The sequence below is a fragment of the Phyllobates terribilis genome, unplaced genomic scaffold (genome assembly GCF_046119375.1).
Source record: "Phyllobates terribilis strain yellow unplaced genomic scaffold, ASM4611937v1 Scaffold_1__5_contigs__length_1240528914, whole genome shotgun sequence".
Taxonomy (NCBI): Eukaryota; Metazoa; Chordata; class Amphibia; order Anura; family Dendrobatidae; genus Phyllobates; species Phyllobates terribilis.
In genome coordinates, this window is record NW_027362761.1 from 303,487,544 (window position 1) to 303,513,872 (window position 26,329).

The 26,329-nt window shown below is 40.8% G+C and overlaps 1 protein-coding gene across 2 annotated transcripts in view; it reads left to right on the plus strand.

Moving 5' to 3' along the window:
- Window positions 1–26,329, plus strand: part of TMEM233 (transmembrane protein 233) — a 181,423-nt gene that overhangs the window by 106,039 nt on the left and 49,055 nt on the right. For both annotated transcript variants that reach the window (XM_073654137.1, XM_073654128.1), the window contains exon 2: window positions 21,286–21,420. In XM_073654137.1, the coding sequence (XP_073510238.1) occupies window positions 21,286–21,420 (135 nt within the window). The remainder of the gene's footprint in view (window positions 1–21,285; window positions 21,421–26,329) is intronic.

The window sequence follows — 26,329 nt, forward strand, 5'->3', positions numbered from 1 at the left end:
CAATGATGGAGGAGGGAGCGTCAGCTGACGCTTTCTCCATCATTCTTCCTCAGGATTTGACGTCTCAGCACAGCTGGTGCAATGACTTGACTACATGGCACCCGCTGGGGAACGAGGAGGTGAGGTGAGTATTGTATTGTGGGGTTTTTTAAAACTGTGTTGGCCATAATACTGTATGGAGGACTATGAGGAGTGTAATATACTGTATGGAGGACTATGGGGAGTGCATTATACTGTATGGAGGAATATGGGGAGAATATTATACTGTATGGAGAACTATGGGGAGTGCAGTATACTGTATGGGGGACTATGGGGAGTGCAGTATACTGTATGGAAGACTATGGGAAGTGCAGTATACTTTATGAGGTCTATGTGGAGTGCAGTATACTGTATGGAGGACTATGGGGAGGGCAGTATACTCTATAAGGTCTATGGGGAGTGCATTATACTACATGGAGGACTATGGGGAGTGCAGTGTACTGTATGGAGGACTTTGGGGAGTGCAATATACTGTATGGAGGACTATATGAGTGCAGTATAATATATGGAGGACTATAGAGAGTGCATTATGCTGTACAGGAGGACTATGGGGAGCGCATTATACTGTGTGGCGGACCTTGGTGAGTGCATTATACTGTATGGAGGACTATGGGGTGCATTACACTATATGGAGGACTATGGGGTGCATCATACTATATGGAAGGCTATGTGAGGCCCATTATACTATATGGAAGGCTATGTGGGGGCCACTAAAATATTTGGAGGCCTATGTGGAAGCCTTTTTACTTCATGGAGGGCTCTGTGAGGGCGATTATACTGTATGCATGCAGTTATACAGTGTGAAGGTTTGTGTGAGGTTCATCATATTGTGTTGAGGGCTGTGTGGGGGCAATTGTATTGTTTGGAGGAATAGTGCGGCCATTATACAGTATGGAGGAGTGTGGGGCCATTAGACTGTATGTAGGCCCATTTTACTGCATTAAGGGCTGTCTGATGGGTCACAGTTGGGGGATCATACTATGTTGGGGTCACCATACTTTGCCAGGGGAGTTAAGGTCGGGTACTGTAGGGTCATCATACTGTGCATGTGGAGGGTACTGTGGAGGAATTCAATGTGGGGGTATCATATAGTGCTTGTGGGGAACTCTTGTTGGCATCATAATTTATGAGTGCAATAAAAGGGGAATCTAGGGCTTCAGTAGGAGGAACATTACTTTGTAAAGGTTGCAAAGTTGTGAGAGATGCTCTTCTGTGATCCCAGCAAATATTATTATTTTTTTTTACTTTTTTTTTTGGGGGGGGGGCAATTAAAACTTTTGCTATGGGGCCCCATGATTTCTATGTACGCCCCTGTAAATAGCAATGTTATACAGCATCATAAACTGCAAACATAATACACTGCACAGTCTCTAAGTATCAGTGTCATGCAATAGAAAAAATATCACCATTACGTGATTACATAATACCAAGACGTGAACAAGTAGCAGCTAATAATAGTGCTATCCAAGAAATACTGCTCTACAAATATAATGATTCATGGTGTTCACAAGCCTCGGATGCCGAGCCATTGGTGGTGTCTCTTTCAGATGTCTTTAGGCTACGTCACAGTTGGGTAGACCTCTGCAGATAGCCCGGACTGCAAAAATGCTTTAAAATACAAGTCTAAAAGCTGCAGCATCAGTGAGGCGCTCAACAAATCACATTTTGTGTTTTTAACGGGAAAAAAATTATTTGTATATTAAGTATATTTAGCTATTTAATTATATTTTCTAATGCATATCCATGGGCAGATGCTATGATTTAAGGGAAACTGTCAAGGGAATTTATCACTATAGTCTTAGAATGAGATAAAAATGTTATTTTCTTCATGTAGCATATACTGTGATCAACTTGAATTTTATCTATTTATGTATCAATGTCATCTATGTACTGTGGCATGTAAAAGTTTGGGCACCTCTGGTCAAAATTACTATTATTGTGAACAGTTAAGCAAGTTGAAGATGAAATGATCTCTAAAAGGGTTAACGTTAAAGATGACACATTTCCTTTGTATTTTAGGCAAAAAAAATTGTCATTTTTTACATTTTAAAAATTACAAAAAGGAAAATGGGCCGATGCAAAAGTTTGGGCATTATTGGAGGTCGCGTGTGGTACATTGTTCTACTGTTCAGAGACACCTGCACAAATATTCATGGAACAGTCATCAGAATAAAACCTGTCCTGAGTCCTCACCATAAAATTAAGCATCCGAAGAATGCAAAAGAACATCTAAACAAGCCAGATGGATTTTGGAAACAAGTCCTGTGGACCGATGAGGTTAAAATAGAACTCTTTGGCCACAATGATCAAAGGTATGTGTGGAGAAACAAGGGCACAGAATTTCAGGAAAAGAACATCTCGACAACCATTAAGCATTAGGGTTGAGCGAGTATGTTCTGTCCGAGTATGCTCGGGCCAAGCTCCGAGTATTTATAGCTGCTCAGTGATAAGGTTAAATCGCTCCCGTGTGCATGATTTGTGACTGTTTGACAGCTTTATTACATGTGAGGAATGTGTAAGAAATAGACATTCCACACATGTAATAAAGCTGTCAAACAGTTGCAAATCATGCACACGGGAGCGATTTAACCTTATCACCGAGCAGCTATAAATACTCGGAGCTCAGCCCGAGCATACTCGGCGAAAGGGTTAATAGAACATACTCGCTCAACACTATTAAGCATGAGGATGGATCAATTATGCTTTGGGGTTGTGTTCAAGCCAATGGCACGGAAACATTTCACAGGTAGAGGAAAGAATGGATTCAACAAAATTTCAACAAATTCTTGATGCAAACATAACACCATCTGTAAAAAAGCAAAAGTTGAAAAGAATGTGGCTTCTACAAATACATAATGATTCTAAACACATGTCAAAATCCACAATAGACTACCTCAGAAGGCGTAAGCTGAAGGTTTTACAATGGCCCTTACAGTCCCCTGATCTGAACATCATTGAAAATCTGTGGCTAGACCTCAAAATAGAAGTGCATGCAAGACGACCAAGGAATCTCACAGAAGTGGAAGAATTTTCCATGAAAATCTCTCAAACAAGAATTGAAAGCGGCAGGTCCCAGGCAAACCAACACGGTGACATCATTGCACCGAGACTCTGACGTCCTCTGCGTAACACGGCGTGATGACATCATAACATCGCTCTGCGCAAAACCTGTCATTTTCCCGGCCCCGGGCCTAAAGCAACCTACGGCCTACAGAACTGAGAACGGTAGTGCAGAGAGATTATTATGTCTCCCTACTCTACTGCAGAGTTTTACTGTATTGGCTATACAGTTAAGAGTGGCGGTCGCTCCGGGCAGGTCTCTCCAAGTCAGGTGGGCTCCCTCTGATCCCCCGGTAGCACTACTGCGCTTTTGGCTTGTTACAAGTAAATGCAATGCAGGATTAGTCTTGGCACACAAATACTGTGATGAAACATTGGTTTTGCACACACTGCACGGACAGTAAGGTGAAAAAAAGGCATAAAAAAAAATGCTATGAGGAACCTGATGAAGTGCTCCTACATTATAGAGGTAAATCAATTTGATAGGTTCCCTTTAACATACATACAGTTGAAACTAGAAGTTTACATACACTATATAAATATACACATATGCATGTTTTTCTCAATATCTGACATGAAATCGGAATAAACCTTTCCCGTTTTAGGTCAATTAGGATTACCATCATTTTAAATATTTGCCAAATGCCAGAATAATGAGAGAGAGAGAATGTTTTAAGGCATTTTTTATTACTTACTGCAAAGTCAAAATTTTACATAACTAAGATTACTATGCCTTTAAACAATTCTGGACTGCCCATATGATGATGTCATGTGTTTGGAAGCTTCTGATAGTTTTTTTGGCAACATCTGAGTTAATTAGAAAGACACCAGTGGATGTATTTTAATGCACACCTGAAACACACTGCTTCTTTGTGTAGCATCATGGGAAAGTCTAAAGAAATCAGCCAAGATATCAGGAAGAGAAATGTGGACTTGCACAAGTTTGGCTCATTCTTAGGTACAATTTCAAGATACCTGAAGGTGCCTCGTTCATCTGTACAAACAATTATACACAAGTACTGTACAAACAAGATGGTAATATATGTATGGGGTATACATAGCAAAAACAATTACAATAACCTTGAACAAAACGTGACGGCGACTGGTACAGAAGGATCGAGGACCCTGCCCGCGAGGGCTCCCAATCTACAAGGGATGGATGAGAATACAGTAGGTGAGGGTAGGGCTGGTCGTGGAGCGCCTATGGTGGAGCGATGGTTAATGCAGGTTGTAGGCTTGTCGGAAGAGGTGAATCTTCAGGATATCCCAAACATTTGACCCAAGTCATTCAGTTTAAGGGTAATGGTATCAAATACTAATGAAATGTATGTAAACTTTTGACTTTGCAGTAAGTAATAAAAATGCTTTAAAACATCCTCTCTCTCTCATTATTCTGGCATTTGGCAAATATTAAAAATGATGGTAATCCTAATTGACCTAAAACGGGAAAGCTTTATTCTGATTTCATGTCAGATATTGAGAAAAACCTGCATATGTGTATTTTTATATAGTGTATGTAAACTTCTGGTGTCAACTGTAGATGACATTCAAGGTGATCACAGTATATGCTACTTGAAGAAAATAACAGTTAATGTAAAATATATTTATTATCACATTCTAACAATATAGTCAGTAACTCTGACAACTGAGTACAGGGCACAATAGTGTTCCCAGCTGCATATCAAAAGAGGCTGGCCATAGATATGAGATATGTATCTGCAGTACACTGACAGATTCAGATTATTGTATGATGCCCTAGACATTAGGCTGTCAATAAGGTCTCGCCAAATTAGATAGGCCCACAAAACTTCATAACAAATATATCTCAAGTCTGCAGCCAGAATTAGTGTTCCTTAAAAGAAAGTCTAGATATGTGTTGCAGCATACCTTTGGTTAGTGGTTTAACAGCAGTATAAATAGGAAAGTGAAGTTTCATGAAGATAGCAATAAGTGATCTACAATTGCTCCTCCCCTCACTTTAGTGACAGCTGTAGCAACCAAACAGGTGTCTCCTACTATCATTACTCAAAATCAGAATGGAGGACTTGTGGAACATTATGAAATAGGTACAAGGGTGTGGCCTCCCTTTTCTTTGAGCTTGGCATTACATTTATATAGATTCCCATGGCTGGGTGTCCATAGTTAGGCCCCCAGTCCTTATTCATACTGAGGTCATTTTTGGCACATGATAAGGTTTTAATACTAGAGGTTAGGACCATCTCTACTGGGTACACCTTGTCGCTGGTGGGATGGCCTTTACACTTTTTTAGATGAAAAACAGTGTTTACTAAGTATCCTATGTTATTTATATGCACTATTGCTTTTACTTACTCATAGCAGGGTATATGTTCATTTTTTTTCTTAGGTTTTGTCTGTTTAACCCCTTTCCGACACGTGCTGTACATGTCGGGTCTCTCCCTTCACTGCGGGCTCCGGCGATGAGCCCGCACCTTTCCGGGGACATGACAGCTGATCTGATTAGCTGTCATGTGCCCCTAACAGCTGCGTGTGGAATCGCGATCCACCCGCGGCTGTTAACTAGTTAAATGCCTCTGTCAATCTATGACAGCGGCATTTAACATGGCCACGGTGGAAGGATGTCATGAGTCCCGCTCATCGGCACCCGTGTCACATGACCACGGGTTGCCAATGGGTTTGCATGACAACCCGGGGTCTGCAGGAGACCCCTGCGGTTGTCATTGCCAGGAGGTTATGAGCGCCGCCCAGCGGTCGGCGCTTATAGCCAGTGAGCATATCTGTTACACACAGGCAATCGGATGATCTCAGCTTCTAGTCTCCCATGGAGACTATTGAAGCTAGTGTAAAGTAAAAAAAATGTTTTAAAAATATTAAAAAAATAACACAATAAAAAAAATCAAATATACACATATTTGGTATCGCCACGTTCAGAATCGCCCAATCTATCAATTTATAAAAATAATTAATCCGATTGGTTAACGGCGCAATGAGAAAAGAATCAAAACGCCAGAATTATATTTTTTTGGTTGCCGCAACATTGCAATAAAATGCAATAATGGGCGATCAAAACATTATATCTATCCCAACATGGTATCAATAAAAACGTCAGCTCGACAAGCAAAAAATAAGCAATCACCTGGCCCCAGATCCCGAAAAAAGGAGACGCTACGGGTCTCGGAAAATGGTGACTTTTTTTTTTTTTTTAACAAACTTTGGATTTTTTTTTCACCACTTAATTAAAAATGAACCTATACATGTTTGGTTTCTACAAACTCATAATGACCTGGGAAATCATAGTGGCAGATCAGTTTTAGCATTTAGTGAACACAGTGTATAGTGGCAGCTATGGGGCATCATATTGTACATAGGGAGCTACTGGGAATCATACTGTGTATAGAGTAGCTATGAGGCTTCATACTGTATACAGGGGGCTATGGGGCATAATACTGTGCATATTGGCTATGGTGTAATCATTTTGTATATAGGGAGCTGTGGGGATATAATACAGTGTATAGGAGGCCATGATCACTATGATACCATGATCACTATGATATTGTGTGTAGGGGGCTGGGGGTCATCTTAATGTGTATCAGAGGCTACCGGTCAAACATACAGTAATAATACAGAAAAAGGTCACACAATAGCTACAAGAGGGTGGACAGATAGCCAGCCAAATGGCGAGCATTCGTCCAAACACACGCTGAAAACATGTTATCAAAAAAAGGGAGGAGAGTTCAGCATATCATTGCAAAAAAGTATCTTTATTTAAACATGTATAAAGAAATAGGTATAAAGACCAGACAAATTGTAGGTAAGAAATGACTGAGAAGGAACATACTAATACTCAAATATATGCACTGATAAGACAATAGTTATGATAGCACGGAGCCCGACGTGCGTTTCGTGGTAAAACAGCTTTCTCAAGGGCTCCCTTGAGAAAGCGGTTTTACCACGAAACGCGCGTCGGGCTCCGTGCTACCACCACCCTTTTATCTCTCCCCCTCCTCTTCATTATGACTGTGAGAGTTTTCTACAGGTAATATACTTCTCATTATATATCTTACCCTGGTATCAGGTAGATGTTGGTGCGCCCCCTTGACATATGATAATGTTCCTTTTTGGTGCATTTAGAGTACTCTTTTATCTGTCACAAGTGGAATGCTTCTATTATGTATAGCACAGTCATTGCTTCCACTATTTATGACTTATGTTTTGCCTCGGGCAAGTGTGCAATCCTATCTATATCAAAGGGCTATAACTGTTGTCTTATCAGTGCATATATTTGAGTATTAGTATGTTCCTTCTCAGTCATTTCTTACCTACAATTTGTCTGGTCTTTATACCTATTTCTTTATACATGTTTAAATAAAGATACTTTTTTGCAATGATATGCTGAACTCTCCTCCCTTTTTTTGAGAGCAAACATACAGGTATTGTGGTTGGGAGCTGTTGGGGCCATAATACTGTGTGAACACACACTAACTTTCACTGAGTTTTTTGGAACAGAAACTCACCAAATCATCCTCATAATCTCAAAACTCTAAGTTTTAACATAGCAATGAAGCAAATTATGATATGCTACATGTATACAAGATCAGAACCACCATGAGCACATGAATGAGGTACCGGAGCCATGGTCAGTACATGAATGCAGCTCCAGAACCACCGTCAGTACATGAATGCAGGTGAAGAATCACCACCAGTACATGAATACAGGAGCAGAACTACCATCAGTACATGAATGCAGCACCAGAATCAATGTCAGTACATGAATGCAGTGCCTGAACCACTGTCAGTACATTAAAGCAAACTCAAAACCATCATCAGTACATGAATGCAGCGCCAGAACCATCATCAGTACATGAATACAGCACAAAGCTTAGAATAGCGATCAATTGTAATGTCAGGTAAGCCTCATATATAACTGTATCTCTTTAAAGGGAATTTGTTAACAGATTTTTGCTAAGTAATCTGAGGACAGCATGACGTAGGGGCTGAGACACAGATTTCAGGGATGTGTCACTTATTATTCTTCGTGATGTTGTTTCAATGCGATGCATGTTTTATCAGTAGGAGATTATCACTACTGAGAAAACAATTCATGTGAGCCCTGGTCCAACCACTACCCTCCTTCTGATAACCAGCTTATTGTCAATAGACAGTGTACACAAACAGCTGTGGTGTGGGAAGGGTAAGCTTTCTGAGATCTACTGCATGCTACATCTAAAAACTCAAATTGTCTCACAACTGCTACACCCAGTAAACTAAATGATAAATCGTTGGAATCAGGTTCTCTTTTCCTACATTATGCTGCTCTCAGATTAGGTAGCAAAAACCTGGTGACAGATTCCCTTTAACCTACAACTCCCAGTATGTCCTTAACAATGGTGAGGAGATACTGGGAGTTGTTATCACCAGTAATCATTAGACTACGGTACATACAAGAACCAAAATACTGATCATATGCCAACACTATCACAAATAAACATTTACATCCAGGTACCGTTTATTTAAAATAAAAGAACATTTAATCTTCGGCTCCTAAATGGAGCGATAATCGTTGCCTGTTGTCCCTACAGCCGTACCATGGTGAGAGCAGCAGTGTGATGAGGTCAACAGTGTGATGACCTCATAACACCACTACATGTTGGGGTGGAGGCTGAAGAGCGCTCCTCTGCCTGAGTCCCATTGCTTAAGTGTTCAAATGTATTCATTTGCTCAGCAGGCTGCAATAAACTCTTTTGCGGGCTGTATGGGACTCACATGCCGTATTCTGTGCCTGTTATAGTTCATATGTGCTGACATTGTGACGGTTTTAGATAATAAGGATTGATGGTATTTTATAGTTCATATGAGTGGATTGTATGGAGGCAATATTTTATAGCAGAGGACAGTGTTGAGGCTACAAACCATATTTTGTGTATATTTGTGATACTGCCCTAACCAGTACTGTGGTTCCAGTTTGGTTATACTCTCTGATGATACTGTATCTAATAATAACATCTAGTATCTCCCTACCATTGTTAAGTACATACGAACAGTTGTAAGTTCATGTAATAGCAATGTACAGTACAGACCAAAAGTTTGGACACACCTTCTCATTTAAAGATTTTTCTGTATTTTCATGACTATGAAAATTGTACATTCACACTGAAGGCATCAAAACTATGAATTAACACATGTGGAATTATATACTTAACAAAAAAGTGTGAAACAACTGAAAATATGTCTTATATTTTAGGTTCTTCAAAGTAGCCACCTTTTGCTTTGATGACTGCTTTGCACACTCTTGGCATTCTCTTGATGAGCTTCAAAAGGTAGTCACCGGGAATGGTCTTCCAACAATCTTGAAGGAGTTCCCAGAGATGCTTAGCACTTGTTGGCCCTTTTGCCTTCACTTTGCGGTCCAGCTCACCCCAAACCATCTCGATTGGGTTCAGGTCTTGTGACTGTGGAGGCCAGGTCATCTGGCGTAGCACCCCATCACTCTCCATCTTGGTCAAGTAGCCTTTACACAGCCTGGAGGTGTGTTTGGGGTCATTGTCCTGTTGAAAAATAAATGATGGTCCAACTAAACGCAAACCGGATGGAATAGCATGCCGCTGCAAGATGCTGTGGTAGCCATGCTGTTTCAGTATGCCTTCAATTTTGAATAAATCCCCAACAGTGTCACCAGCAAAGCACCCCCACACCATTACACCTCCTCCTCCATGCTTCACGGTGGGAACAAGGCATGTAGAGTCCATCCGTTCACCTTTTCTGCGTCGCACAAAGACACGGTGGTTGGAACCAAAGATCTCAAATTTGGACTCATCAGACCAAAGCACAGATTTCCACTGGTCTAATGTCCATTCCTTATGTTCTTTAGCCCAAACAAGTCTCTTCTGCTTGTTGTCTGTCCTTAGCAGTGGTTTCCTAGCAGCTATTTTACCATGAAGGCCTGCTGCACAAAGTCTCCTCTTAACAGTTGTTGAAGAGATGTGTCTACTGCTAGAACTCTATGTGGCATTGACCTGGTCTCTAATCTGAGCTGCTGTTAACCTGCGATTTCTGAGGCTGGTGACTCGGATAAACTTATCCTCAGAAGCAGAGGTGACCCTTGGTCTTCCTTTCCTGAGGCGGTCTTCATGTGAGCCAGTTTCTTTGTAGCGCTTGATGGTTTTTGCAACTGCACTTGGGGACACTTTCAAAGTTTGCCCAATTTTTCGCACTGACTGACCTTCATTTCTTAAAGTAATGATGGCCACTCATTTTTCTTTACTTAGCTGCTTTTTTCTTGCCATAATACAAATTCTAACAGTCTATTCAGTAGGACTATCAGCTGTGTATCCACCTGACTTCTGCACAACACAACTGATGGTTCCAACCCCATTTATAAGGCAAGAAATCCCACTTATTAAACCTGACAGGGCACACCTGTGAAGTGAAAACCATTTCCGGTGACTACCTCTTGAAGCTCATCAAGAGAATGCCAAGAGTGCGCAAAGCAGTCATCAAAGCAAAAGGTGGCTACTTTGAAGAACCTAGAATATAAGACATATTTTCAGTTGTTTAACACTTTTTTGTTAAGTATATAATTCCACATGTGTTAATTCATAGTTTTGATGCCTTCAGTGTGAATGTACAATTTTCATAGTCATGAAAATACAGAAAAATCTTTAAATGAGAAGGTGTGTCCAAACTTTTGGTCTGTACTGTATATATAGTATATATATATCAAGGTGGCTGGCCAAGGGCGGACAGTGCACAAAAGGGGTAGCGATTACTAATAAAGTTCAGAGAAATTCGTGACGCCACCTGTGGTGTCTGGTGAAGGTCACCAGCGCTGCAGCAGTCCTCTGAGACAGGTGACAAGGCAGCTAAAGATGGTACAGCTCCCCACAGGTGGAGCGGGCCTCAGGGCAGTGTAGATAGATAGATGGTGGAATGGTGTGCTGGGCGTTGTAGTGCGGTGAGGAGCAGTGATGCCGGTGAAGAAACAGACAGAGGCTGTTCGATGCAGTCGTCCAAGATTTTACTTACAGTTCTTAGGCAAATCACAAATGCACATTGCAGGTGGAGGCCTCCCTCGTCGCGTTGCATTCACCGGGCAGGGGTTCAGTCCTTCCTCAGCAAATTTAGGAATGCCTGGCGGAACCCCACTTTCATATGTACCTATCTTGACCTTTTCCACACTCGGTCCTTCTCACCGCTGCCCTACGCTGCTCACTCTCATTCCCTCTCGGGTATGCTGAAATCCTTCCTGTACGTCGGATCCGGGACCAACCTGACCCCCTGGGGTTTTGAGTGTAGTAACCGATCCCTCCTGATCACCTGGCAGGAGCGGGGCGTACGGGTGCCGTCCTGCACGCACCCTACCCCCTGGGATCCTTTAAGTAGAATGGAGCCTGCTCCCCTCCGGGGCCTCTATCCTGGGCCCTAGCTTGTGGAGCAGAGCTCTGACTGAGCCTCTGCTCCCAGACTGTTCCTCTGACCAGCCCTCACTAGAACTCTCTCAACCTAATATGGCTTATGGCTTCCTATTATATACTTACTGTATATGTGCTCCGTGTAACTGTTTCCTCCACCCACACGCACTATTGGTTCGCCCTACCTTTGGGTTCCCCCCTACTCCAGCCAGGGCCAGGGCTCAGCAGAAAACTACATTGCATTTTGCCCCTCCGGCTGGCCTGGAGCAGTGTTGTGTTGGATGTAGGTGGTTGGGGTTCCGTGCAGCACTCCCTCCTTACCTGAGAGAAGGGAGACACCACACCTCGGGGTGAGGTGTAGTATCTCTCTGGTGACTGAACCCTCAGGGGCGCCACAGTTTCATTTGATAGTGGTGCTTGTGATGTATTCATGTATTGATGGTGTTTCTAGTGCTGTACTGATGATAGTTCTGATGCTGTATTCATGTACTGATGGTTGTTATGGTGATGCATTCATATACTTGTGGTGGTTTTGGTGATGCATTAATGTACAGATGGTGGTACTGGTGATGTTTTCATGTAGTGATGGTGGTTCTTGTTATGTATTCATGTACTGATGATGGTTACAATGCTATATTCCTGTACTGATGAAGGTTCTGGTGCTTTATTCATGCATTTATGGTGGATCTGTTGCTATATCCATGTACTGCTGGTGATTCTGGTGCTATATTTCTGTACTGATAGTGGTTTTGGTGCTGTATTCCTTCATAGGAGACAATGATTTGTTCAATATACTGCAATACTGTGGCACTGCAGTATATAGAATAAACAATCAGATGATCAATCACAAGTTCAAGTCCCTTACGGGGACTAAAAAAAAAAAAGAATACCGTACAAGTAAAACCTAAAGAAATAGGATGGCGTTTGTTCACTTCAGGGAAGGGACACCATTTAAATTTCACCTCACGCAGCAGAAAAGCTAGAATCAGCCATGCACACATAGATTGCTATACAAAGCATGCACTTCATATCGCAGATGTGCGCCAGTGTTTGTGGTCTTATGAGAACTGTAATGTTATATTCACATCTGTGCATCTGTTTTAGGATTCAGTCCTATAATACTGAGTTTTTTTTTTGTTTTTTTTTGGGCTGCAGGCATAGCTATTTTTCTTGTCTACACAATGGACATTTAGTCAGATCCCAGAGGGCATCGATGTAAGCCAGTGGGGTCCTTCAAGCACAGGTTGTGTTTGTCGTGCAATATGCAATAAATCCAACATTGTATTGTGGTTTCTGTTTATAAATGGACACCACAGCGAAGAGCCTAATAAAGTTATAAAATGTATCGCCATTCCAATGTTAATTGTGTGTTCACATTCATCTGTGAGGTAAGTTTGGAGTCAATGTCTGGGGAACTTCCTGTATCAATGGCAAAATGACTATCATTAGTCAATTAGTGTCATTTTGGTATATATGTTGGCTGGTATCAAGTACTTTGCAAAGTTTTAGGTAGTTGAGGAAAAAAATTAGCAAAGTAAGAATGTTTTAAAAAATAGCAGTGTTAATTTTTCATTTTTATCAATTAACAAAATGCATGAACAACAGCATCGATACTTCTACTTACACTTGCACAAAGTCAGGGACTTTGTAGGATTATAGTCCAGTGTATGAGTAACCAATTATACCTAACAGAAGATAATGATCATTACTTTCATAGGTACAGTAGTTGAAACACAGTCATTAACTGAAACAGAAACAGCTGTGCTGGGGGCTTAAAACTGGGTAAGGATCAGTCAAACCCTTTTATAAATGAGTTTGTGGGAGGCAGTTTCATGTTACAGTTGATACACAATGGCGAGACTGAGCACAACAACCAGAAACAAAATAGATTTCAAAGCATAGTGGGGTTCTGGGCTGATGGGACAACATTTTAAATATTTGGCTGTAACAGAAGGCAATTTGTTTGCTGAAGGTCTGGAGAGCAGTACAATAATGAGTGTCTGCAGACAACAGTGAAACATGTTGGAAGTTCCTTGCATGTTTGGGGTGGCATTTCCACAAATAGAGTTGGGGATTTGGTCAAAATTAATGGTATCATTAATGCTAATGCTGAGATATACTTATCCATCATGAAATACCATCACAGAGGCATCTTATTTAGTGTTGAATGAGTATGTTCTATTAACCCTTTCGACGAGTATGCTCGAGTATGCTCGGGCCGAGCTCAGAGTATTTATAGCTGGTCGGTAATATGGTTGAATCGCTCCCGTGTGCATGATTTGCAACTGTTTGACAGCTTTATTACATGTGAGGAATATCTATTTCTTACACATTCCTCACATGTAATAAAGCTGTCAAACAGTTGCAAATCATGCACACGGGAGAAATTTAACCTTATCACCGAGCAGCTATAAATACTCGGAGCTCGGCCTGAGCATACTCGGACAGAACATACTCGCTCAATCCTAATCTTATTGACTCCAATTTTTTCTGCAGCAGAATAATAACCTACAGCCAATGTCATTAAGAACCATTTCTGTATAAAGAAGAACAAGTGGTCCTGGAAGTGATGATATGGCCCTCACAATGCCCGGATCTCAACATCATCAAGTCTGTGTGGAATACATTTGTGCAAGCCTACATTCACAGATCTGTGGTTACTTTGGATGTTTGGAACAACCTCCCTGCTGAGTTCCTTCAAAAACTATGTGCAAGTGAACCTAGAGGAACAAAACTATAAGACTATGGAAGATTGATTTTGCCATAATTGTACTGTCCTAGAGAATCAAAGGCAAAAGTTTGTCACACCAAATATTGATTTGTATTAGATTTCTCTTTTGTTCATATAAAGGTGCTTCTCACAAAATTAGAATATCATCAAAAAGTTGAGTTATTTCAGTTCTTCAGTCCAAAAAGTGAAACTCATATATTATATAGAGTCATTACAAACAGAGTGATCAATTCCTAGTGTTTATTTCTGTTAATGTTGATGATTATGGCTCACAGCCAATGAAAACACAAAAGTCATTATCTCAGTAAATTAGAATAATTAACAAAAAACACCAGCAAAGGCTTCCTATGCGTTTAAAAGGGTCCAATAGTCTGTTTCAGTAGGCTCCACAATCACGGGGAAGACTGCTGACTTGACAGATATCCAGAAGACAGTCATTGACACACTCCACAAGGATGGTAAGCCACAAAAGGTCATTGCTAAAAAAGCTGGCTGTTCACAGAGTGCAGTATCCAAGCATATTAATGGTAAGTTGAGTGTAAGGAAAAAGTATGGTAGAAAAAGGTGCACAAGCAACCGGGATAACCACAGCCTTAAAAGGATTGTTAAGAAAAGGCCATTCAAACATTTGGAGGAGATTCACAAGGAGTGGACTGCTGCTGGAGTCATTGCTTCAAGAGCCACCACACACAGATGTATCCAGGACATGGGCTACAAGTGTCGCATCCCTTGTGTCAAGCCACTCATGACCAATAGACAACGCCAGAAGGGTCTTAACTGGGCCAAGGAGAAAAATACCTGGACTGTTGCTCAGTGGTCCAAGGTGTTGTTTTCAGATGAAAGTACATTTTGCATTTCATTTGGAAATCAAGGTCCCAGAGTCTGGAGGAAGAGTGGCGAGGCACACAATCCAAGCTGCTTGAGGTCTAGTGTGAACTTTCCGCAATCAGTGATGGTTTGGAGAGCCATGTCATCTGCTGATGTAGGTCCACTGCGTTTTATCAAGACCAAAGTCAGCCCAGCCGTCTACCAGGAAATTTTAAAGCACTTCATGCTTCCCTCTGCCGACAAGCTTTTTGGTGATGGAAATTTCATTCTTCAGCAGGACTTGGCACCTGTCCACACTGCCAAAAGTACCAATACCCGGTTTAAAAACAACAGTATCACTGTGCTTGATTGGCCAGCAAACTCACCTGACCTTAACCCCATAGAGAATCTATGGGGTATTATCAAGAGGAAGATGAGAGACACCAGACCCAACAATGCAGACGAGTTGAAGGCTGCTATCAAAGCAACCTGGGCTTCCATAACACCTAAGCAGTGCCACAGGCTGATCGCCTCCATGACACTCTGCATTGATGCAGTAATTGATACAAAAGGAGCCCCCGACCAAGACTTTTCCCCACAGAAGTACATTAGATGCTGAAAATAAATCTGCAGATAAAAAACAGATATGAGTTTTTAACACGCATGTCATTCTCACTAACTGTATTATTATTATTATTATTATAGCGCCATTTATTCCATGGCGCTTTACATATGGAAAGGGGTATACATAATAATAAACAAGTACAATAATCTTGAACAAAATGAGTCACAGACTGGTACAGAAGGAGAGAGGACCCTGCCCGCGAGTCTACATGGGACGGGTAAGGATACATTAGGTGAGCTAGCCATGCAGCAGTATGGTGGAACGAGGGTTATTGCAGGTTGTAGGCTTGTCGGAAGAGGAGGGTCTTCAGGTTCCTTTTGAAGGTTTCCATGGTAGGCAAGTTCCAGAGTAGGGGGGATGCGCAGGAGAAATCTTGTATGTGCTTGTGGGGAGAGGATATAATAGGGAAATAGAGAAGGATCGGAGGTTGCACGCAGGTAAGTACCGGGAGACTGGGCCACAGATGTATGGAGGAGACAGGTTGTGGATGGCTTTGTATGTCATAGTTAGGGTCTTGAACTTGAGTCTCTGGGCAATGGGGAGCCAGTTAAGGAATTGACAGAGAGGAGAGGCTGAGGAATAGCAGGGGCATAGGTGGATTAGTCGGGCAGGAGAGTTTAGGATAGACTGGAGCAGTGTGAGAGTGTTAAAAGGGAAGCCACTGAGCAGTAGGTTGCAGTAGTTGAGGCGGGAAAGGATGAGGGCGTGCACTAGTGTTTTTGCTGATTCTTGATTAAGGAATATGCGGATACGGGAAATAATTTTGAGCTATAGTCAGCAGGAAGTGGGAAGGGCTTGGATATGTGGTTTGAAGGAGAGATCAGAGTCAATGGTTACTCCGAGGTAGTGAGCATGCGGGACTGGAAAGAGTGGGCAGCCATTGACTTTGATGGATAGGTCTGTTGGGGGGGTTAAGTGAGATGGGGGAAAGATGATGAATTCTGCTTTGTACATGTTGAGGTTTTGAAATCTAGCAGAGAAGAAAGTTGAAATAGGGGTCAAACATTGTGGGATTCTGATTAGTAAGGAGGAGATATTGGGTCTAGAGAGGTAGATCTGTGTGTCATAAGCATAGAGATGATACTGAAAGCCGTGAGACTCTATGAGCTGTCCCAAGCCGAAGGTGTAGATGGAGAAGAGCAAGGGCCCTAGAACTGAACCTTGGGGGATGTCAACAGATAGAGGGCGAGATGAGGAGGTGGTGTGTGACTTGGAGACGCTGAATGTCTGGTCTGTTAGGTATGAAGAGATCAAAGATAGGGTCAAGTCTGTGATGCCAAGAGATGAGAGAATCGGTCCACTGGTCCACTGTAGAAATTGTCAGCTGTATCAATAAAGTTTTGTCAAAGCCAAATACCAGGAAGTATCAAAAACAAAGTGGCTTAATTTAAAGCATAACATACCTCCAAAAAAGAGGCAAGACCACAGCATCAAAAACACATGTAAAAGAACACACTCAAAAACGCAAAGAAAAAAAGGCAAGTAACCTAATTCACCTAATAGGTGCTCGCACAAATGCTGCAGAATATCTGCAACATCAAAAACTCACCATATACTCATTGTGGGAACGTAACTTTAGCATAAAGGGACTAAAAATAAAGTAAAAAAAAATAAATGCAAATTTGAATCCTTTTTCCCCATTAAAATAAAGAAAATATAAAAATAAACATGTCGGGTATTGCCACATTCATAAAAGTCCGGACTAATAAAGCATACAATTAATTAACCTGTGTGGTAAAGAGAAAAAAAAATCAAAATGTCAAAATTGCGTGTTTTTGCTCACACTTCCCTAAAAAATACAGTGAAAAGCACTCAAAGCATCAACTGTATCCAAAATAGTAGCAATGAAAACGTCAACTCAACACACAAAACTCAAGTCATCAAGGGGGCATGCTGGAGTCAGATGGAGGCAGATGCCTCTTCATGAATCAGAGCGTTGGAAGAACGGCGTACACCTGTTTGTGTGACTTGCCACAAATCCTACTCCAGCCCCTGAAGGAGTAATGAATTTGACAAGCAGCTGTCGTCATGCACCCATCCCTCCTAGCTCCGCTCATTTCGGTAGAGCTGGAAGAAACTGGGTTGAAGACAACAAAAGTCACAAAAGTTAGGTGCAACATCAAGTTGCAGGTTTTGTCTGTTTAATGGCCAGTGTGAACATGCTCCTATATTTTGCATGCATTCCAAGTTATTCTCCAGCTAATTTTTTCTGGTAAAATTTCAACTTTTCTAAGCTTCTATTCCTGAATTCTTGTGTGAAAGCTTTGATGCATCGGGCCATACCCTGACATAGTTCCATCAATGGAAAAATAAAAACGTTACTGGCCTTAGAAAAGGCAACACAAATAAAAAAAAATATCTATTTTTTACAAACCTCTACAAAAATTTTCACAATTTAAATAAAAAATAATATGCAAGTTTGCTATTGCCATAATCACACTGACCTGAAGAATCATGTTTCAAAGGCCTTTTTACTACACAATGAAAGTCACGAAGCCAAGCCTGAAAAAAAAAAAGGCAGAATTGCATTCTTTCACCATTTCATCCTACTTGGAATTTTTTTCCCAGTTTTGACTTACAGCCTCTATGCTGTGTGACTTCAGGCAAAGGAATTGTCAGTTGAGCAGGAAGAAGCGTCACTGGGCAGGGAATAGAGCTGGAGTGACAGAGGTTTCAGATCTTCAGCCTGATTTGCATATAAATTCAAACGCTGACTTCTCAGTAATGGAGAAATGGACTGGCCATGTAAAGGTATTGCTGGATTTCTCTTTGAAAGAGCTACATGTGCATGAACATAGTGGAATCCTGCTGACAGATTCCCTTTAACTCATTTAGAAAAAGAAAAAAAACCTTTATAAGGCTGTGTCAGCAAAAAAATAAAAAAAATTTGGCTCTTGGCTAGGAAAAATAAAAAATGGTTATGGCAGGAACAGGTGAAACCTGGATTCCATGATTACATTATTAGTTCAAACTAGTTAAAACTAAGTACACCAAAGTAAGTCTTTCAATTAAAAGGGATGCCCATAAGGGCTCATGCAGACGGCCATAGATTCTTTCATCCAAAAGAATCGGGCAAATTATGCAAATGATACTTTGATCAAACCCATAGACTAATATTGGTCCCGGTGTGATCCAATGTATTGTTGGATCACACTCGGACTGATAATACGGCCCTTAGGATGAGGATAGAAAGGGGATAGCAATTTATTAGCACATAGAGGGTTTTTATTATGTTACATTTTATGATATTAACTTCTGGTGAGTTAGGTAATATCTTTTTTTTATATATAGTTGCCAGGTCTTCAGGAACAAGATACCTACAGATGTAAAATTGTTTATTTCTTTTCATTATAAAATTGTTGTGTGTCTTTTGATAAATCTTATTAACGGTTTGTCAACACCAAATGTGTAAAAAGTTAAGGAGGCGATACATCAAATTGCTTACATCAGTTTTCTGGCATAAAACACTTTGAAAAGTCATAAAAGTTTTGCACAATGCGAAGTTTTGCAAAACTTTTGCAACTTTTGGCGTGTTCACTCTATTCCTGGCCAGCTGTGCCAAAATGTGCGGAGCTGAGGAGGGACAAAGGTTTGGCAACACCTGACTGTATAATTAATTGCCAGATGTGGCATATCTTATGCCAGAATTCTTACTGTAGTCTCCAACTGGAGTACGTTTTCTAGCAAAGCGCATTGAGGTGCACACCACTTGTTAGATGCACCTAATTCATTAAGTGGCGTGCACCTCTTAATGGATCGGGGCATTTAATCAAAGTGTTTATACCAGAAAACTGGCATAAAACAAATTGAAAAGATGCAAAATGTCGCAAAACACGGACTTGCACTAAAATGTTTAATGTTTTGGTGTTTTCACTTGTTTTACGCAGTTCTGTCAATATGGTTAAGTTGGGGCAGGAGACTGTGTGTCTACGCCAGCCCATCAAATTAATAAATAGTGGCTATGTTGTTTACACCAAAAATGTTACTCTAGTCCCTAATTGAAGCAAAGCACACGGAGGCACACACCACTGATAAGATGTGCAGAATTCATTAAGTGGTGTGCGACTCATTATGAATTTGGGGCATCTTATTCATTCACACCCCTTATTCAGACAGGTATACAAAATGCCAGGCTTAATGAATCAAGGTGTATGATCTTTAATCTAGTTACCGGTGTAAAGTCAAGTGTAAAGTAGTAGGATTGGCTACTTTTAACCATCCACTAGCAAAACAAGTTTTAGAAGATGTGTTATGGAGACACATGAAGGTGGTAAAGGCTACAACAGCTAAAGACCTGGGTGTACAATATATCAATACACAGTTGGACTATCTACCCATGAGGAAATTCAAGACTGTTGCCACTCTCCCTAAGAATGGGAATCCTGTTATGATCACTCCCAGAGTCTATTGGCCAATCCTGAAAGAATTGCTAAAAATCCAAGAATAACAGCAAAAGAGCTACTGATGTCTCTACTGCAATAGGCTCTCATAATGGTAGCACCATTTAAAAATACTTAACAAAAAAAGTTCATGAAAGGACAACCAAAGAAAGCCTCTGGTTTTAAAAAAATTAAAAGTATTCAGAAAATGTTCTATTGACACATGAGACAAAAGAATATCTTTTTAGCACAACTAGACAATGTTATGATTTCAGGAAAAAGAATACTGCACACTAAGACTAAAACCTCTTCCCAGCTGTGAAGCAAGATGGGGGAAGGATTATGGTTTGGGGCTGCTTTGCTGCTTTAGGAATTGAACAATGTGCATTCATTGCAAAAACAATGTATTCAAAGGTCTATTATAGCACCACTCCAGGTTTTTTTTTGTATTTCTGTGCTGGAGTGGTGCCACTAATGTAAGGTTATTGCCCTAGTATTATACTTACCCGCCGCCATCTTCATCTGTTATCAGCACCGCTCTGGTTGGTCTCCAGCAGTTTGTGACCTGCTGGTTCACTCCAGTGTTTGCTGAAGCGATCTGGAAGTCCCAACTCAATGCAGTCTATGAGAGCCAGAACAAGGTCAGAACGAGGCTCTCATAGACTTACATTGAGAGCTTGTTACCGTTACCTCTGACTTCTGGTCAGTTTGTTTGCTTGATGCTGTGAGGATTCATAAGTCTGTATTCTTAAAAGGCTGGACAACCCTTTTAAATGAAAAGGGCAGTCCCAGATGGTGCTATTGATGTACTTTTTAACCCTATCAGGATGCTATGGCATGACCTAAAGAGAGCTATGAACATAAGGTATCCCAGAAATATTGATGAACTGAAACACATTTGTTGGGAATTTTAGTTTTACACTCCTCTACCATATATTGTGTAAAATTTATTTGTAGCTGCAGGAAACATTTGGTAGCCGTGATTGCTACTTCAGGGGGATCTATATGATTTAAAATTGAAGGGGTCACTTAATTTATCCCTCTGCACTGTGGCTGTTTACTCAATGAGCTCAATAAAAGACATGACCAAAATAACTGTATGTGACTTATGATAAGCTGTTAGATTGCAAAGGGCCCATATAATGTTCTTGCACGGGGGCTCTTTTGTCTGTGTTCGCTCCTGATTTATCTAATCTACTATCTCTTTCTATGTATCATTTTACTCATTCATTTATTTTGTGTATTTCAATACCACAGGCCTTAAACAGCTATAATGATGGCGATCTCGATGGATCAAGAAGGTTGGGACGAAATGCCTTATACGTTTCGATTGCATCTATAATCATTGGTCTGCTGGTTATTGCAACATACTGTTTTGTTCATTTCTCAACGGTATGTTAAAAAGATTTTTTTTCAAACATTTTAATAACAATAATAAGACCAAATGTAAATAGACTTAGATTCTGTTCACTCTGCATTTATGCAGTTAGTATAGGTGATTCCGCCTGAATTTCCCTAAAAACAGGATTTAGAGTAACGCCCGACAGGGACATAGACTGCAATGATATAAGTGAAGTTCAAATGAACACCATTGCATTATTTTTTCTGAAAATATCCATCACTGATGGACAGCTTACTCCTCTCCTCTCCAAATCACACTTCACCACTTGTGCAATTGACCCCATCCCACCTCCTCCCCAACCTCACCACCACACTTATCCCATCCCTAATACATCTCTTCAACCCATCACTAACTTCTGGTACCTTCCCTTCTGCTTTCAAAAATGCCACAATCATGCCAATCCTCAAAAAGCCATCCCTCGACCCAACCGCTACGACCAGCTATCACCCCATATCGCTGCTCCCATTCGCTTCCAAACTCTTTGAGCAGCATGTTCACGCTGAACTTTCCTCCCACCTCTCATCTAACTTGCTCTTCGACTGCCTACAATCTGGCTTGCGTCCCCACCATTCCACTGAAGCTGCCCTTACCAAAATTACCAACAACTTACAGAAAATGCCAACAGACAATTCTGTATGCTCCTCCTTCTAGACCTGTCCTCTGCCTTCGATACAGTTGACCACTGTCTCCTACTACACATCCTCTCTTCCTTTGGCGTCAAAGACCTTGCCCTATCCTGGGTCTCCTCATACCTTTCCATCTGCACATTCAGCGTCTCCCACTCCTAAACTACCTCCTCAGCTCTCTGTTGGAGTCCCTCAAGACTCTGTCCTAATACCCCTAATCTTCTCCATCTATACCCTTAGCCTGGGACAACTCATAAAGTCCCATTGCTTCTGGTACCATCTGCACGCTGATGACACTCAGATCTACCTCTCTCGCCCAGATGTCACCTCTCTACTGTTCAGAATTCCAGAGTGTCTATCAGCCATATCCTCCTTCTTCTCCTCTTGCTTCCTCAAGCTCAATGTGGGCAAATCTAAACTCATTATGTTTCCTCCATCTCACGTATCTTTCCTAACTGATCACAAAAAATTACATCACGCTTTCCCCTGTACCGAAAATCCGCTGCCTCGGAGTAACCCTTGACTCTGCCCAGTCCTTTAAACTACACATCCAAACACTCACCACCTCCTGTTGCCTCCAGCTCAAAAATATTTCCAGAAACCGTCCTTTCCTCAACCCTCAATCTACTAAAATGCTTGTGCATGCCCTCATCATCTCCTGCCTAGACCACTGAAACATCCTCCTCTGTGGCCTACCTGCTAACACTCTCATACTTTTCCAGTCCATCCTTAACTCTGCTGCCTGACTAGTTCTTCTTTCTCCTCACTACTCCTCTGCTTCCCGCCTTTGCAAATCCCTTCATTAGCTCTCAATTCCCCAGCGTATCCAGTTCAAACTACTAACACTGACCTTCAAAGCCATCCATAACCTTTCTCCTCCGTACATCTCAGAACTAATCTCTCGATATCTTCCCTCATGTAATCTCCGGTCCTCCCAAGACCTCCTTCTCTCCTCCACACTTATTTGTTCCTCAACCAATCGCCTCCAACACTTCTTCCGAATATCCCCCATCCTCTGGAATTCTGTGCCCCAACACGTCCGATTATATAGCACATTTGGATCCTTCAGGTGGACCCGGAAAACCCATCTCTTCAAGAAAGCTTACAACCTGCAATGACCACGCTGCCACCTCAACACCACTGGAGCTACTGCAACCCCCCAACCTACTGTCTACTTCCCCCCTGTAGAATGTAAGCCCGCAAGGGCAGGGTCCTCTTCCATCTGTACCAGTCTATCATTGTTAGCTTGTTTACTATAAGTGATGTCTGTATCTGGTATGTAACCCCTTCTTATGTACAGCACCATGGAATCAATGGCGCTATATAAATAAATAATAGTAATCATTTCAGACGAGCATAGAAATGTAGCAGACTACTTTCAGGAAAAAAAAACACAAAAGGAGTTCACTTTACGCTCTATTCGTATCATTGTAGTCTATGGCCTTGTCAAGGGTTAATCTGAACCACCAGAACGCACTGCAGAAGAGCACTGTGAACATGGCCTTATACACAATTCATTCCTATAGGTAATGATAATTGTTTGCAGAAATCCTAACAGTTTGCTGTAAATTATACTTTCTGGCACCACACACAACATACACCCTCACTACTATCTTTTGCTCTTTTTTTACTATCTTGTTTTACAAAATTGAAGCTCGACCATTTACTATATAGTGAGCAAATGTTAAATCTATGATCTTGATTATTGCATTAACATTTTCAGCTTATCTTTATTCTTTGCAACATGAAAAAAACACGGAATTCTCTGTTTACATCTGTGTTGAAGACTCCCATGTAGATTCTGCTGAAAATACTAGACAAAATATATTTTGGCCAGTAAAATGGCAGAAACCACAATGGGAACCTGACAGACCCCACATATCTGAGATCTGTCACTACCGTTAACTTTATTGATCTTATATTAGCAGAACAAGCCCCTTATTGAAAATACTGATGTGAACAGATTGATCTGTTATTCTTGAGTACATAATGGAGTATTGTTGTAAATAAATGTGTTATGGCTTTGGACACATATCACTGAAAATCTTTATGATTTATTATGGTTTTCCAATTTGTCAGTAAAAAAAATATTAGCTGTGTATGATTTTAAGTTGTCCAGATAAAAAAAGCCAAATTGGCCAAATGAACATAAATAGTCCAGATCGATGGTTGAACAACTATTAAATGAATAATCGCCTGGTGAACGATCTTTACATTGATACAGCCATACACATTTAATACACATTTAAGTCCATATTGGCTGTTATAATAGTTCAACCTAGCCATATACTGTATGTTCAATGATACCCGGCGATGAATGAAAAACCTTACCTTGTCTTCAAATCAGATCATTCATCGACCAAAGTTCTTTTATACACCTCTTCTCTGGATGTCAGTCAAATGAGATCAAACATGGCTGACTTTATATTAGAGGATGGCGGTCAATGATTGGACAGCTATAATGATACTTTGTTTAGAAAGTTGACAAGGAAACATTAGCCATCTCTCCCAACTCCCGATAGCTATCTTTCCCGATTCTTACATACACAGGAATATTTGATTCGACCAAGTGTTCCTGTGTTCTCTATGGGTAAAGCGGCCTTAAGGTGTTCTGAAAAAAAAATTGAGAGTCTCAAAATAGATGTTCCACTTCTAGATACAGGCTCATTGGATTACTCCACAGGTTTAAAGAGGAAGCTCTACATTTTGCATTTAATGTAAAGTAGATAAAAAAACTAAGAACTTTCATCATTGAATTTCACTTTTGCCTTAGTATCTGTTATTATTTTATGAGAGTTCAATGCAAAGGCCAGGTTATCCAATGACAAGATTAGTTACTGCGTGTCACTCTTGAATATGGAATTATGTTACACTTAAGGAACAGACTTAAGAGGCTTGAGAACTGATGAGGATGAATAGTTCTTTTAAATCATAATTAGGAGTTCAGTTGAGCATGAACTAAAAATATGCAGCTTGGGATCAAGTTTCTACAGTGGTATAACTATAAGGGGTGCAGAGGTAGCAATCACCCTCTTGGTTCTGAGGGTTTATGTGGGGACAGGAGATATGGGGCTTCAAGCTACTCAACCGAATTTTCAAATACAGAAAAATCGAATTGATGTCTGCCTGCTTTTTAACATTTTATACATGCTTATTCTTATATAGAATTGTTCTTAGATTTTTTTGGACACAATTTATAGCACTACACGCAAGAAAAATCCAACTTTTTTCTGAAAAATGCATTGTAATTCCCCTAAGCATTTTCTACAAAAGGTTTATAATGGGTAACTACAAATAAGTAAAGCGCTAGTTCTAGAGCCATTTTAATTCAATTTTCAATTCTCTGGGTAAAACATGTTGACATTAGGACATCAATATCTGATCAGTTGAGGATCCGACACATGGCAGTGTTCAGTGACTGGGTGTAAACACTGAACTGAGCTGCACTGCATAGCGCTATACAACATGTAGTGTACGCTACCTGGTACTGCACATCTGTTCCTATTCTTTTGAGTAGGAGCTGATCTGCAGTACATGGCAGCGACAGCTACTCATTGAATGTAGCTGGGCTCTTTGGTTCAGTTCAAAGTGATTATATTCAGTGGCTGCCTGAGCTGCTAGTAGCTGATAGGTAGAGTTCCTGGGTGTCAGACCCCCACTAACCTAATTTTGATTACCTATTTTAAGAGGTAAAAAAAAGACTTTGCTTTTTTAACCAAAAACAGTGGAGCACCTCTCCATGGACTGTATCTGATACTGTAGCTATACTCTATTCAAATGTGTAAGACTAAAGGTTTCATACCCACCAAATATCTGTCAGCTAACTGCTATCTTTCCCAACCTATGTACACATATTCAGCATTCTCTTCTCTAGCATAATCTGTCAGGGGAGGGTTTGGAGACCCCATACACAATTAGTTGCCTGACCATTTCAAATTAAATCGCCGGATCAGGCCAGCTTTAATCGAATATTTCTTGAGCTTTAAGTTGCTATACTAGACACTATAAATGGGACTTAAGAATAGACAAATCCTCTTTCTAGAATCTTTGAAAAACATTATTTAGGAAATTGCACTGTTTTCCAATTAGCATCTTAGTGTGGATGCATTTCAGTGATTATTGAGTGGGGAACTACAATTTGAGATTTGACTTACAGATTACCAGATTTCTAATTAAGGTTATGCACAGTTATGGCCAAAAGTTTTGAGGCTGAGACAAATGTTGGTTTTCCCAAAGTTTTGCTGCTTCAGTGTCTTTAGATCTTTTAATCTGA